Here is a 16,181-nt window from a genome sequence, read left to right as displayed (position 1 = left end):
CAAAAGTGTGTTGTTCAGGCTCCATGCATCTGTATAATTCAAAAGTTTATTTTGTTGTTGATTTTTTATTCCTTTGTGATCAGAAAATATATAGGATTTCAATATTTTTGAACTTGAGTTGTTTTGTCACCTATTATATGGTCAATTCTAGAGTAAGTTCCTTGTGCTGATGAAAAGAATGTGTATTCTGCAACTGCTGGTTGGATTGCTCTGTGAAGACCTGCTAGTAAGAATTCTTAATGACAGTGATTATCTCCATCACTTAGGCTGTGGTACTGAGGAAACCACACACTGTAAGTCAGGGCTGTCGACTTAGTAGGAAATATCATTCCTATTCTGGAACTGATTGAGCCTCGTAAGTACTTTGTACTTCACTTCTTTCACCCCCTAAAATTAGTTGAGATCACAATTCAGATTCCTGATTGGCCACTTCCTGAAAGTGAAAAACTCTGGAAGGTTTCATATCTCTAGGAAATTAGGAGCTTCCATGGAAACTGGAAGGTAAGCAGAGAAAATGTGCACTCTGAAGCAGTGTGTTTTGTCTCTTCTAGATTCCTTCATTCTTGGAATTCCATGGAAATGTCGGGGGGGAAGGATGATGAAGGGAGAAAATGATACACACTAGTGAGCAGAATGCCTTTGGACTTGCAGACATCATGGAGCTACTTACATAAGCTGATTCTGAATTCCTTCTGTCTAGGGTGTTCTCAGCGATTGTGTTGGGTGCTGTGGTTCTAGGACACGCGAGCTCATTTGCACCTGACTATGCCAAAGCCAAGCTGTCTGCAGCCCACTTATTCCAGCTGTTCGAGAGACAGCCTTTGGTTGACAGCTACAGTCGACAAGGGCTGTGGCCTGTGAGTTTTCTGCTGCCTGATGAAGGCTTGATTGTTTTCCCTGAAGGTTTGCAATCTGCTGGGTTGTGACTATGTGATAAATTGGTGGTGATTACACCAACATACACTTAGCTTATTTTGTGGTATTTACATGACTAATACTTGGCCAACTTTCCTGGCTCTTTAAAATGTCATCGGAGCTTTTAAGGGGTCTGAATTTTAGCATGTTGAACATTTTCAAAAAGTAAAACCTGGGCCAGGGATTTAGCTCAGTGGTTTTGCTGCCTGCTGCGCAAGCTCAAGGACCTGAGTTCAATCCCTGGCACCAAAAAACAAAAAACAAAAAACAAAAAAACAAAAAGTAAAACCAGATTACTACAACTGAATAATTTCAACAAAAACTTTAGTCGTTTCTACATGAAGGTATATGCATAGACTTCTGTCACACTGATGTAATTAGCAATTTGACTTTAATCACATTTTATAATGGCTGAATTATAGTAGGTAGGAGGGTCATTTTATTCCCAATGAGAGTAATAACCTGGTATTTTATTATCTACCAAGTTACCTCAAATTCGTATCTGAGTGTTCTTTATATCATATAAGCTGCTGTGCATTCTGATGTCCAAGAAGTACTGTGGATAAAGAGATTGGGACTTGGACAATCCTCCCAGGACATCATGAGCTTTTCATGTTCTGAGAAAATTGCTCTGTCTCATGAATGAGAGGAAAAGCTGCAGGGTTTGAGACAAGGGCTGCCCGCCAGAACTGTAGGTAGAGATGTTGCTGCAGTTCTTCAGCCTTCAAGCTTGTGTCCACTGGCATGGCCTCAGCCTCAGAATCAGCATGGGGAGAGCTAAATGCCTGCCTTAGGTGAACTAGCAACTGAGGTCACACCATGCTTCTCTGTAAGGACTTTGTACCTGGTGTAACCTATGCCCTCACCTCCTATCTTCATTTTATAGAATAACAATTTGCTATCAGCAGTGTCACCACTATATTGGATGCTTATTTCATATTTCTCTGCTACAGTTATGGGTAAAGTTTCCTTGAAATAATACTTCTTAATCAAATAATTATCCGATCAATACTAATAATAATAATGTAAACATTTTAGGATAAATTTGAAGGAAACGTAACATTTAATGAAGTTGTGTTCAACTACCCCACGCGGCCGACTGTGCCTGTGCTTCAGGGGCTGAGCCTTGAAGTGAAGAGGGGCCAGACGCTGGCCCTGGTGGGCAGCAGCGGCTGCGGGAAGAGCACGGTGGTGCAGCTCCTCGCGCGCTTCTATGACCCCCTGGCCGGAGCAGTGGTGAGCACTTGTTCTTGGTGAACTGCCTAGCAGCTGCCTCTCACGGGCCATGCCAGCATGGTCACGGTGGAAAGAACTGACACATTAGGACCTGTGATTCTCTCTGATACAATGACCACATTCTACAGATCCCAAACTGGCACCCACATCAGGCAAACATATGGGGACAACAGGGTACGATACCTGCAACTTTGTCTAGCTCGGAAAATGCTGGATTAACCTCCACCACCATGGGCCTTTGACCCAGTCTGGTTATCCTAAGCAAAATCTCACTTATTTGTAGCAAGTAAAGCAAAAACAACAGTTCTCTAGAAGACACTGCCCTTTGTAGCTTTTCGCTTTCATTCAGCTCTTCCCTTAGTGCTATCAGAAAGAGAAGCTTACAGTTGGAAGTTCTCAAGGAGAGGAGTAGGAGTCCCAGGACCTGAGTCTACCCCAGGCTCTGCTGGATTCAGAGCAGACCCTCAGGCCAGCCTGGCTCCTGGCTGTTCCCTCCCCACCACCTTCTGCACTGCCTGACTTCTCTAACCCGAACTCCAGGCTGTCTGACTTTGATCCTCAACCTCTGCTCTTTCCCATTTGGTTTGCATCACTGACCCTGGTCTCTGGCCCCTGGCCCTCTCCCTTGAGTGACAATCTAACTGTAAGTGATAATGACTGCATCTACCACTCCTATGGGGTGACACCTTCACCTAACCCCAGGAGCCTGTCCACAACCCAAAGCGGGAGAGGCTTAAGACTACAGCTCTCAGGGAAGAGGGGAAATGGGGTCAGGGCTACTAGCTTTCAGAATCTGGACCTCTACTACTGATCCAGGTTTTTTCTGGTGTGCTCAGGGGAAAATGGATAGAACCAAAGTTGGAAGGTTGTGGCGGGACGCCTGATGCAGATTCCTAAAGGCAGAGGGTGACACAGTGTGGGTAGAGGGAGACAGGGACAGAGAGGCATGGGGAGAGGCCAACAGGGCCGAATCCGCGACCAGTTTGCCATTGGACAGTGGGGAGGAGTGCTGGTCTTGCTGGCCGCGCTGGCCTTCTACAGTGTGGCTGCGCATCCCCGCATGTCAGCTTGAAAGCCCTGTACATGCACTGACTCCCCAGAGTGAACAGGACTGGCACATACTGCGACTGTGTGCTTACATTTTCAAAAGATAAAGAAATGCTAGCAGATTAATAAAGCACAGCACTGGGCGGTCGTTGAGGCCTGGCCCTGGCTCTGTGGCTCTGTCCCCTGCTCTGTGCCAGCCGCCCTGAACTCAGCAGCTTTGCTCCCTCCAGGGTGTTTCTGCCTTGGAGTCAGCAGAGCAAGGATTCCCTGAAACTGTGAGGCAGATTACGCCTCCCCTTGAAGCTGTGGGGGTCGGGCTGTGTCCCAGAGACAGGAAGCTGATTAATGCTGTGTCAGGCTGAGGTTCGTGGCTTGGTGCTTCACACCCACTGCCAATGCCCGCGCGCAGCAATCCTCTATTAGTGGGCCTTAGTGGGGCTTTTCCTTCCCTCTTTAAAGCCTCCTTATAGTTTGTGGGCTTTGGTTTCCAGCTTCTGGATGGTCAGGAAGCAAAGACACTGAATGTGCAGTGGCTCCGAGCACAGCTGGGCATCGTGTCACAGGAGCCCATCCTGTTCGACTGCAGCATCGAGGAGAACATAGCCTACGGGGACAACAGCCGGGCAGTGACCCGGGAGGAGGTCATGAGTGCGGCTCAAGCAGCCAACATCCACCAGTTCATCGAGACGCTGCCCCATGTGAGTCAACTTTGTCTTTATCAAGTATTCTGCAGTCAAGGATGGTGATACAAGCATCAGGCACATTCAACAGGAGTCTCACAGGGCTTCATTTCCTTTTCATTAATTCTTGAAATGCCCATATTGCAAGTTTTTCACGGATGAAATATGGAACTGAGTAGATTCTCTTCTTGTGCGAAATTATGCCATAAATGAGCTCAATTTTCTTTCTTGTTACTAATTAACCCTTATAGTCCTACGTTTGTAAAATAAACCCCTGACGGGCTGAATGTGTAGAGTCTGCTGCAAGGTAGAGAAATAACTAAAAGTGAGCATATAAAAAGCTACATCTGGGACAACAGAACCGAATGCTGGCAGCTGTTTATTACCACACAGGGAGAAATTGACACTCGAAGATACAGTTTAGTCCCGACAGGGTTAAATAGAAACCCTGCTCTATTACTGTTCCAGCCACCTGTCCCACGTAGAGTCCTGGAGAACAAGGTCAAAAGTCTGGCACAGAACTTACGCACATTTGTTCAGCACTCATCAGAAACACAGCTGCTTTTGAAATCAAAGTTAATAATCATCGGTCAATAATTGACAAGTATTTGGCTTCAAACAGGCACCCCTTCCCCATGGGCTTCTGGTTATCATGACTGGTCAGGGGCAACTTCCTAGCTGAAATCAGAATAGACCATAGTTTTTATTCCCAAAACGACTCCCAAGTTACACTGACAGTCTCGTAACAGAATGCATTCATTTATTAGCATTGTGACCTTGGAAAGCTACCTCGGGATGACAGGTTTGCTCATCTGTCAATGGGAGTACACGGTGCTACTGCACACAAATGCAGAGGGAAGCAAACGGGGCAAAAAGCCCCAAGTGTGGGCCTCAGTTGCAGACTCCTGGCATGAACTCCAGTCAGAACACAGTCGTGCTTGGGTCAGCCCATGTGCTTCTTTCCCAAATTTAAACTGTTGCACTAAGATAATTATAGATTCACATGCAGTTGTGAGGAATGCTGCGATCTCACATACCCTTTATCTGCACGTCCCCATCTTCCAAAACTGCCTTACAGCATCACAGGTACACATCAACCCTGGCATAACCTGCCACTGTCATTCAGATGTCACCAGTTTTACTTTCCTTGTTGGGGGTGAGGGGAGGCTTTCCATCCCTGTAACAAAGTACCTGATGCGCACAACTTAAAGGAGGAGCCTGTGTTGCAGCTCAGTCTCAGAGGCCCCGGGCCGCTGTCGCTGCACTGACCCGAGACCAGAGGTGGGGCACGGCAGTACGGTGGAGGTCCTGGTGGAGCTGGCCATTCACCTCCCGGCAGCAGGAAGCAGAGAGGGGAAAGGAGCAGAAGCCATGAGGTGCAGATCCAGCTCTCAAGGTCATGCCCCTCCTCCTGCACTCAGCCCCAGCCAGTCTCCTCCCCGGCCACCTCGCAGTGACAGCACCAGACTATCAGAGGACGCAGCCACTGGGGAAGCCAGAGCCCGGTGCTCTGGTCACTGCTGCAGACCCCACCTCCGAGCACTGCTGCATCAGACCAAGCCCTCGGTCATGAAGTCTGGGGGACTTTGTTTACACCGAAGCAGTGCGCGTCCGGTCGCACGCAGCTGTGGTGCAGTACAGACACGTCTACCACAGCCAGGGTGCGGAGCTCTCTGGGCCCGGATCGCGTCACCCCACCCCCCACCCCACCCCCCGCCCTCCTCTTCCTCCTCCTCCCCAGCCGCTGGCAACTACTGCTCTGGTCCTCGTTCCTACAGTTTTCTACTGTAAAAATGTTATAGAGAGAGCAGCCAAGTCAGCTCAGCCTGTGGCAGCTTTGGCGATGCCATGAGAGCAGGTGGCAGCCGAGATTGCCGTCAGCGAATTCTTTAAGCGAGCTTTTTAAAAGCAGTAAGTTGATTTGGTGCCTGAGAGCAAGTTACTGCTGCTCGCAGTGCACAGATATGTAGGTGCCTGCATCGCAGTACAAGACTCACCGCGGGCCGGGGATTTAGCTCCGTGGTTCTGCCTCCTACCTCGCAAGCTCAAGGACCAGAGTTCGATCCCCGGTACCAAAAAAAAAAGACTCACTGAGTAAGACATATTTATCTCATCATCTTGGAGGGCCTAGTACACTGTTATTACATTTTTCTGTTGTCTTTCAAATGTTTCGAAGTTTGAAAGAGACACCTTTGCAGTTAGCACAGCCTGAGCACAGCGAGAACCGAGAGCCCTGGTATAGTGGGTCGGTCCGATCTAAATGCTCAGCGGAGGGCCCTGAAAAGCCGTGGTGGCCCCAGAGACGCTGCACAGACACAGCAACACAGGACCAGGAAAAGCACCAACATAAACAGTAATGGCACTGAGCCCAGCTACAGTGCAACCTAGTGGTGGCTGCAGAAGACTCCAGAACTCCCTCAGGAGCATCTGAGAATCAGAACTTCCGATGTGAATGCCACAAAAGGAAAGGCGTTTGAAGAATACTGACTGAAATGGGAGTTATTAAGGAGAATTCGCTAAATGGGCTGGGAAGACATTTCCCCTTCGGGAAGAGAGCATTTCATTGCTTTATTTGGTAGGGATGACCTAACGGGAGTGCACGCCCAATGGGTGAGAGCAGCGCCTACCTCATTCCCTTACTTGAGTAACTAGGGCTGAAGAAGGGCGGGGTACAAGCAACGTGACTGTTCCCCTGGAGGACTTGCATCCAGGTCAGCAAATACCTGAGAGGGCCCAAGGCCATGGCGACCCCAGGTGGAACCAGTTTACAGGCTGCCATAGTGAGGCTCGATGACACAGTGCATGTGGTAATTGTTACCCCTGGCAGAGTCCTGGACGGCATCGAGAAAGGAGTAACAAAGGTTGATCATGTCCAGGTGACAGTCATGGATGAGGCAGATAGGTTGCTGTCGTAGAGTTTGGTGCAGATACTGGAGGATATTATTCTCGTGCAATCTAAAAATACACATATTTTACTATATTCTGTTGCTTCCTTCTTGGTGTACAAAAGTTCATGAATTCCCATTTGCAGAAACACTTTGAGACTGACCTGCTGGAGGAACTAACTCTGGAGGGAGTAACCCAGTATTATATGTATATAACAGCACTAAAGAGTACACTGCCTGGACACACTTTTCTCTGGGGTTCACATAAACCAGTCGGTCATTCTCTGTGGCTCCTTTTACCGGTTTAAATTGCTAGCCAAGATTTCTCAGCCAGAACATTCTTGCTTGCATAATCATGCTAAAATGAAGCAGGAGCATAGAAATTAGGCCTCCCATGATTTTCAAAATGGCTTAGGCCACAATCTTGTTGTACTGATGTTTACTGAGGTATTGACAGACAGGCTGTTGATGTGGTAATGAACTTTGTTATCCCAAAGCTGGCAGAGACATCTTCATAGCGCTGGAAGATCAGGTTGCCTTGGTCATCTTGGCTTAGCCATCAACTTGATCACATATGATGATTGCTCCACCCTGCAAAGTGTTGAGGAACAGCTGGGAATGGAAATTAAACCCATCCCCAAACACAGTGACTAGAGCCTGTGTGGGCAGAATACAGCAAGCTTGCAGAAGCAAACTCAACAAGCCCACTGGAACTCCAAAAAAATCATTATATAAAACATACTGTATGTAAACTAAATTTACATACTAAGTTCCATAGTATAATTCCCTGAAGTTGCGTGTGTTTATAAGTCCTTCCACTTCATAGCAGGGTAGCTATGTAGTGTGGATGAACCACAAATTAGCCTTTCCCAGTAGAAGGTTGTCTGGGTTATTTCTAGTTTTTGTCAATTTTTTCTTTTTGTACTAGGGATCGAACTCAGGACCTTGCGCTTGCAAGGCAGGCAGCGGAACCACTGAGCTAAATCCCTGGCCTATTTTTGGTTTTTGTATTCTAGTTTTTGGTTACTACAAATAAGTCTACTATAAATAACAGGTACTTACTTATGCATAACTATAGGCTTTGTATGAACTGAAGTTTTTTATTTTTCTGGGATAATCACCCAGGTATGCAATTGCTGGACCGTGTGGTAACTACTATTTAATTTTATATAAGACTGCTAAACTGTTTTTCAGAATAGCTGTACTATTTTCTATTCCCGCCAGCAATGTATGTGATGCAGTTTCTTTAAACATTTTTCAGATTTACTGTTGTCACTATTTTTTATTCTTACTATTCTGATAGGAGTGTATCAGAATATATATCATGGTTTTGATTTGCATTCCCTAAAGGCAAATGAAGTTGAACAGTATTTTTATATACATACTTGGCATCTACACATCCTCTGGTGAAAGGACTCTGTGTTTTTTACCCATTTCTAACACTTTTGCTTTCATTTATTTTTACTCTTGAGTTTTGAGTTTTTAAAATACAGTTATTGTCAGATATGTAGTTTATGTTTTCTGCAGTCTACAACTTGGTTTTCTATCCTTTTAAAGGGTTTTTTTGCAGAGCAAAAGTTTGAATTTAATGAGAACTAATTTATTAGTTTTTTGTTTATGGATCTTACTTTTGATTTCAAATCTAAAATCTCTTTCCCTAGCACTGGACCTCAAAGATTTTATTCATATTTTTAAAAATTCTACTGCCTTACATTTAAATGTGGGTCTCTTCTATGTCAGTTTTGAACATGCGTAGTCCTGGCAAGATGACTCAAGGTCCCCAAAGGTGATGTCAGTCTCCATCCAGCATTCAGTTCCATGGCACTAAACTGAAGTAGGGCTGAAGTAGCTTTGCTTTTTTTTTTTTTCCTTAAATAAATACAAGTTTTATTTGCCAGTTATTCCCCAATAAAACTGAGGGGAAAGTATTATTGCTTTAGTTCTTCAACTCATACTGATGTAAGGCACGTCAGGCATTTACATGAATCACTGCATGGAAGCTTTTAAGTCTTTAATTTTTATTCGTACATATTGTCAATATTACACAGTACATCATAATTACATTCATTTGGGAGTTGGTACATGTACATAATGGGTCTTAATTCTTTTTATTTTCCCTTCTCCTCACCTCTAGCCATTTGTAAAAAAATGGATGAGCCATGAGACCGTGATGTTAAGTGAAATAAATCAGACACAGGAGCTTAAATATCACATGGTTTCTCTTACATAAGAAACCAAAAGGCTGGGGGAGGTGGTGCACGCCTGTAATCCCAGCACCTAGGAGGCTGAGCCGGGAAGTTTGCAGCAAGTTCGAGGCCAGCCTGGGCTACACACCAAGACCTTGTCTCAAAAACACAAAAGTATAAATAAAGAGCAAAATAAAAGCTAGATAATAGGAAATAGGACAGGTAGATCTTTTGCAAATGGGCAGGGGGCCTAGTTTTGCTTTTATATCCTGCTATAATTAGAAGTCACTCATGCTCACAAATAATTTTAAGCCTATGTTGGTTTGCCTTCTTAACCTTTAATGCACTGACTTAAGTATTGGACTTGACTGTGAATAGAAAACTTTGAAAGGTTCAGCTGTTATAAATGACACTGGACGTTGGGAAGCTAATCCCCATGGTGCTACTGCCTCAGAAGCTCTGCAAACGGAACTGACTTGATTTTCCTCTATTCTATTTTCTTTCCTTCTTTCTTTTTTTCTATTTTCTTTCTTAACCTAGAATGTTTTCTCGACATCTAGCTTCCCAAGTTTCTCTACAAAGTTTCATTTCATCTCCTTTTTTCCTCCTCCTCCTACCTTGCCCCAGTAATTTCTGTCTTCCTTTTCTGATTTTTCACGGTATGTGTACTGTTAATTCAGTGCTTATTTGACCTGAAATTGAGTGCTGTGTGCATGTGTGTGTGTGTGTGTGTGTGCGCGCGCGTGTGTGTGTATTTCTCTCTAGAGTACAAATTCTCTCAGAGCAGAAACAAAGCTGAATTTTTTTTTGTATTTCCCAGTTCTGGTGAAGAGAGTATCTGGCAGATACTTAGTAAATGTTTAAATGAACATTTGTTATTAAAGTATTGAAAGAGAGACTAACCTAGTCTCCACATGGGTCATATGAATATTTCAGATTTTAAAGATATTCTGAAAGTATCAGCATTGCACTTGTTAGGACTCAGGGACATCAGCCAAGTGGCGGTATGACAGTGGCAGGATTCAGAAATGTGCTGCTCGTGTTTCCGTTATAGAACACCACGGAGAACTAAAGCCATTGAGCGTAACTTTGGAACAAACATCCTGTTAGGCTGAAAACATTAAATGGGGCTTGTCTTATCGCAGAGACTTCCGCGACTCTGACTGAAACTGAGCTGAGGGCCAGCCGGGCGGCGACAGGGAGGACTCCCTGGGCGTGGGCCCCACTCACTCTTCTTGCTCCTGCAGAAATACGAGACCCGAGTGGGCGACAAGGGGACTCAGCTCTCGGGCGGGCAGAAGCAGAGGATCGCGATCGCCCGGGCCCTGGTCAGGCAGCCGCGAATCCTGCTGCTGGACGAGGCCACGTCGGCGCTGGACTCCGAGAGCGAGAAGGTCTGGCTCCCGCTGGGCCGGCATGCGGAGCGGGGGCGGGGGGGGGGCAGCGCTGAGCCGGCGGCGGTCCTCCCAAGTAACAGTGCTGTGCTTTGTTCCGAATGTCCTAAAATCATCACATTTTACCCTCATAGGCAGAAAACAAGCGTTCAGAAGGAGAAAACTAGGTAAACTGCATTTCCAGCACATTAAATATAATCATGAAAACTGGAAAATAAAAAGCAGTTAAGTAAAATGATATGGTGATTAGTTCAAGCGTTTAACACTTGTGGACACTGACGCCAGAGGACTCCACTCTACTAGAATTAAAGAGCCAAACAACCATAGGCAGATTACATGTCAGTTGTGTCCAACACACATAGATCAAGACTCAGAGATTATAAGTTAAAAGAGCTCACTCACCAGGACGGTAAACCTTTCCCATTTCCTTCAACGGTCAAACCTGTTGGCACAGTTTTCGGGCCGGGCGGGCGGGCGGACGGGCGGTCTCACACCTGCTTTCCCTGCAGGCGGTGCAGGAGGCCCTGGACCGCGCCAGAGAGGGCCGCACGTGCGTCGTCATTACGCACCGCCTGGCCACGGCGCACAGCGCGGACGTCATCGCGGTGATTCAGAACGGCCGGGCCAGGGAGCAGGGCACCCATCAGCAGCTGCTGGAGCAGAGAGGCCTCTACTTCTCAATGGTCAGCGCTCAGGCTGGCACGCAGCGCTCCTGAGCTCTTGTCAAAGTGTGTCTCAGAAATAAATCCAAATCATTCCATCACTTCCTGGTTGTGAAACAAGTCTGTAGTGTAAGTCCTAAAATACAGGCTTCTCTGATACCACATATCGATTCACAACATTCAGCTGGTGTTTGACATCCAGCATCTGAAACTTGAGACTTAGAGGTGACATCTGTCTCGAAGAGGCATAAAAGCCGCAGCTTACCTTGCGTTACCATGGCAGCCAGAGGGAAGCACGCTGGCCAAGTGGCACAGGTGAGAATTAACAGGCTCTCAGAAACAGGGAAAATGCTAATGGTCCCAAGCGGGCGGCGGAGGCCAGGATTATTTGGGAACAATTTTCACAAGTACAAAGGAAAAATAAATTGTTCGGCAGCCTAATCTTTTCCTTTTAAGTTCCTAAACTAGTACACGTAGAGCAGAAGAGTCTGCATTTTCATGTTTAACGTGTTAATCACTCATACCAGTGGGGTTCAGTGTGATATTCCCATACATGTATGTCGAGTGCGTTGACCAAATCCGAGATCTGTTTTCCCTCCCTCCTACATCCACTCCCCAAACTCTAGTGGTCCCTACTCTGCTTTGAGGTCACTTTTTCTAGTTCACGCCATGAGAGAGAACAAGCAGTACCCGCTTTTCTGTGTCTGCTCATTCTTACGTAACGTCCTCTAGCTCCACCCACTCTGCTGCCACGGACAGGATTTCCCTCTCTCTGTGGCTGGCTAAGCCTGCACTGTGTGTGAACACCACCTTTTCTCATCCATTTATCTTTTGTGGGCACCTCAGGTGCTGTGTCTTAGCCACTGTGAGCGCAGCCCTAACCACCTTGGTGTGCAGGCATCACTTGGGCAGCTGTTCCCATTTTCTCTGGCTATGTACCCGGAAGCCAGCTAGCCGAATGACACAGTGCACTGCTTGTGGCTTTCTGTTGTTTCCATCGTGGCCACAATAATTTACATTTCCACAAACCAGAAATAAGAGCTCTTATTTTCCTTATCTGTGATAACATTTGTCATTTGGGTTTTAAAGATAATAGCCATTCTAATGGGGACGATAGAGTTTTTCATTGTAGTTTTGATCTGCATTTTCCTGATGGCTAACGAGACTGAGCATTTCCTCAATTTTCACCATTTGTATTTTGAGAAGTGTACATTCAAATCATTTGCCTGTTTCAATAGGATTGCTTTTTAAATTAAGATTTTTCAGCTTGTTATATATTTGGATTTTAATGTTAGATGAATAGCTGGCAAATGTTTTCTCCCATTGGATAGACTGTCTCTTCACTCTGTTCTCATGCTGTGCAGAAAGTTTTTACCTTGATGTAATCTTAACTTCTCAATTTTTGCTTTGCTTTCCTGTGTTTGGGGGGGTTCTGTCAGAAAACCACTGCCAATTTCAATGTCTTGCAGTGTTTCATGTTTTCTCCTAGTTCTTTCAGAGTTCAGAGTTCCAGGTCCTCCCTTGAGGCCTCTGGGCCACTGTGAGTTGGTTTCTGTATGAGCTGAGAGAGAGGGTCAAGTTTCCATCTTCTGCCTGTGGATGTCCTGTTCTCCCAGCAGCATTTATTGAAGAGACTGCCCTTTCTTCGCTCCATATTTCCTGAACCTTTGTCCAGAATAAGTTGGCTGTGGATGTGCATGTTTTTAGGGCAATATCATGCTGTTTTGGTTATTATTGCTTTATAGTATGTCTTGAAAGCAGTTATTGTGTGCATTAAAAAAGCAACTGATTTTTTTGTATGTGGATTTTGTATCCTATGTTATGTTTTGTATCTACACCCCACCCCACCCCCGCCAAAGCCTCATGTGCTCATACAGGGGGCTTTTTAGAGGTGACTGGATCATGGATACTCATCAGTGAATTAATCCACTGATGGATGTATAGCTAAATGGGATGTTGGGAGATGAAGCCTAGTTGGGAGGAGGTGGCTCACTGGGGGTATGGACTGGAAGGGCTTCCTTCCTTCCCTCCTTCCTTCCTTCCTCTCTCTCTGCTTCCTGTTCGCCATGCCATGAGCTGTTTCTCCTCTGCCAGGCCCCTCTGCCATGCCATCCTACCTTGGAACCAGCTGACTATGGACTGGAATCTCTACAAACTGTGACCCAAAATAAACCTTTCCTTCTTTAAGTTGTAGGTGTGACAAGAAAGTACCTAATATGTGTACTCTGCTGAATTTATGAGTTCTGACAGTATTTTGGTGGAGACTCTAGGCTTTTCTATGTATAGAATCATATCATCTGTAAAGATAATTTGACTTTCTCCTTTCCTCTTTTTTTTTTGGTACCGGGATCGAACTCGGGACCTTCCGCTTTCCAGGCAGGTGGTAGAACCACTGAGCTAAATCCCCGGCCCCCCTCCTTTTGTCTTTATATGCATTTTATTTCCTGTTTAATTGCTCTGGTTAAAACTTCTAATATTGGGCCGGGGATTTAGCTCAGTGCTTCTGGTGCCTGCCTCGCAAGCTCAACGTCCCAAGTTCGATCCCCGGTACCAAAAAAAAAAAAAACAACTTCTAATATTGTACTAAATAAGAGTGGAAACCTTCTTCCTGCTTGCTTTCAATCCTTCTCCATGCAGTATGATGTTGGCTGTGTTTGTCATATACAGCCTTTATTATCTTGAAGTATGATCCCTGTGTACCTAATTTGATCGGGAATGTTATCATTGTGATGGATACTGAATTTTATCAAATACTTCTGCATCTATTGAATCATCATATAACTTTTAACCTTCAGTTTTTTGTATTATGTTTCTTTTTAAATGATATTTTTATTAGTATATGCTTGCAACACATAATAAATACATTCATCATGCGGAGTTGATGGTACGTATTTCATCTTAGTCCTTTTTACATCCCCTTCCCCTGCCTCCCCATTCCCCACCCCTAAATCCTGTTCTCCTATGCAAAAGGTCTACATCCCTGTTTCCCATCATCTATCCTTTATTTTTGTCCTTATACTTTGGGTTTCTCCTATAATAAAAACCATGCAATATTTAAGCTTGTGTATCTGATTTATTTCACTTAGCATTATGGTCTCAAAGTGCATCCATTTTCCTACAAATAACTCAGATTTATTCTTTATAGCTGAGTAGGTCTTCACTGTGTATATACACCATGTTTTCTTAATCTGTTCCTATGTTGATGGATGGACATACAAACTATTTCCAAGGTTCAGTTACTGTGAGTTGTGCTGCTATAAACATGGGTGTGCATGTATCATTTAATTTGTTCTTTAACTGTTTGGGGAAGGTACCCAGGAGAGGCATAGCTGGGTCAAATGGAGTTTCTATTTTTAATTTTTTGAGGAATCTTCACACTTATTTCCATACTGGTTGTAGCGGTTTATATTCCTAACACCAATGTAGAAGAGTTTCTTTCTCCTCACAAACTCACCAGCATTTTTGCATCATCTTCTAATATTACCTTTATTCCTATAATTCTGATACTGGTTTCTTTTTTATTCTTCTAGCAGCTGTGGGATCCAGCTTCCCCCATGTCTGTTTTTAGGGTGTCAGGGCATTTATGATCTACCTCCACCTTGTCTTCAGCTTCTCACAGTCTCTCTTCATACTGGTCAAAACTGCTAGCCATGCATTCTTGGATTTTTCAGAGCTTGTATTTCTGCTTGATTTCTTTTCACAATTTCTAATTCTTTACCAAATGGGTCATTCATATCTTGTACTGTCTTGTTTAGCTCAATTAGTTTATTGTTTGTTTCTTCTATTTCATCAAACAAACATTTTAGTAGTAAAATCCTTTATCTTTTTAATAAAATTCTCTTGAATCTTATGAAGTTGTTTATATATTTCTTCTTTGAGCTCTCTTCAAACATTTTGACCATTTGTTTTTTCAGTTCTTGCCTATAAATTACTTTAGTGTCATTTTGAGAGGCTAAAGGTTTTTAAAGGCATTTTGTTGACTTTCTTTGTCATATTTCTGTTGTTTCTGTGTTGCAGGCAGTTAGGGTGGAAAAACTCTGTCAGTGCTGTGACTCTAGTCTGCCTTCCTGTGATATACTCTTGTATTTAGTTGTTTTCATGTTTATACCTCTCTTCAACCTACACTCAGCATGTTTGAGGGTCTTCTTAGTGTCCAGCCTTCCTCTGGGTGCTTGATCCCTAGTCCAACACACAGGGGAGCAAATGAATGACAGTGATATTGATAACAAAAAGACAGACCAGATTTTAGCATACAGTAAAAACCAATTAACAGAAATAACTATGCCACCAGTGGCAATGGCCAAGAAATCAGCAATAAGAGTCAGAGACAAACCAGATATTAAATACCATAAGAACCAATAAAAGCTACCACTATACCACCATTATCAATAGAAAAGAGAGCTACAACAGTAATACAGACACAAAGACAAACCAAATATTGACATACTGTATCTACTAAATGCAACAGCTATTCCACCATGAACAAGAGAAAATTCAACAATAGAATTTAATCAACTAAATGTCTAAAAAACTAATAAAACTTGATTGTAATAAAAATGGAGGGGCCCAGGGATGTAGCTCAGTGGCTCTACCACCTGCCTTGCAAGCACAAAGTCCCGAGTTCGATCTCTGGCACCAAAAAACAAAATAGGAGGGAGTGGGGCAAAGAAAAACAAAAGTAGCATAATTTGGAAAAAAAAAGAAGATATGAAGGAGGAGAGAAAAGTCAGATAAGGAGTCCAATTAAAGCATAAAAGTTAATAAGGTTATAGTAACAAAGAAAAAGAAATATAAGGAAAATAGAACAAAACAAAGAAGGAAAGAGGAAAGAAAGAGAGAAAGAAAAGAAGGAAGGAAGGAAAAGGAGGGAGCGAGGGAAGAGACAGACTAAGAAAGAAAGAAAAAGAGAAAGGAATCCACCACATTCCCCTGTGTGATTGGGTACTTTCTTTCCAGGGCCTGTAGTATTGGAACCCAGCAAGCATGGAGGAGGGACAGTGAGTCACAAGTAAGGACTAGTTTGTTTCCACACCACTCGTGTGTGTGTGTGTGTGTGTGTGTGTGTGTGTGTGTGTGCGCGCGCGCTAAGTTCTGCCTGCCTTTCCTGCTGTGAAGTGTGGATAAATGGCACGGTTTCTCCTCAGGTCTGTATTCACTCCAGCTGCTCCTAGTGTTT

The 16,181-nt window shown here is 44.3% G+C and overlaps 2 protein-coding genes and 1 pseudogene across 5 annotated transcripts in view; 2 read left to right on the top strand and 1 right to left on the bottom strand.

Annotated features, from left to right (window-relative positions):
• Window positions 1-13,887, top strand: part of Abcb4 (ATP binding cassette subfamily B member 4) — a 66,494-nt gene extending 52,607 nt beyond the window's left edge. For 3 of the 4 annotated variants that reach the window (XM_004839795.4, XM_013070363.3, XM_004839793.4), the window contains 5 exons: window positions 701-857; window positions 1,954-2,151; window positions 3,690-3,896; window positions 10,197-10,343; window positions 10,853-13,887. In XM_004839795.4, the coding sequence (XP_004839852.3) occupies window positions 701-857; window positions 1,954-2,151; window positions 3,690-3,896; window positions 10,197-10,343; window positions 10,853-11,059 (916 nt within the window). In that variant the 3' untranslated portion in view covers window positions 11,060-13,887. The remainder of the gene's footprint in view (window positions 1-700; window positions 858-1,953; window positions 2,152-3,689; window positions 3,897-10,196; window positions 10,344-10,852) is intronic. The other variant, XR_015449452.1, reaches the window with a different exon arrangement.
• Window positions 5,633-10,059, top strand: LOC106008942 (putative ATP-dependent RNA helicase DDX6 pseudogene; annotated as a pseudogene).
• Crot (carnitine O-octanoyltransferase) overlaps window positions 8,762-16,181 on the bottom strand; it is a 46,508-nt gene continuing 39,088 nt past the window's right edge. Inside the window, exon 17 of the mRNA XM_004839791.4 lies at window positions 8,762-15,184. Coding sequence (XP_004839848.1) covers window positions 15,046-15,184 — 139 coding nt within the window. The 3' untranslated portion in view covers window positions 8,762-15,045. The remainder of the gene's footprint in view (window positions 15,185-16,181) is intronic.

The sequence above is a fragment of the Heterocephalus glaber genome, unplaced genomic scaffold (assembly GCF_053883595.1).
Source record: "Heterocephalus glaber isolate CG9 unplaced genomic scaffold, H.glaber_assembly_v1.0 deba00000678, whole genome shotgun sequence".
NCBI lineage: Eukaryota > Metazoa > Chordata > Mammalia > Rodentia > Bathyergidae > Heterocephalus > Heterocephalus glaber.
The sequence above is the reverse complement of the archived record's forward strand: the minus strand, read 5'-3'. Positions and strand labels throughout refer to the sequence as shown.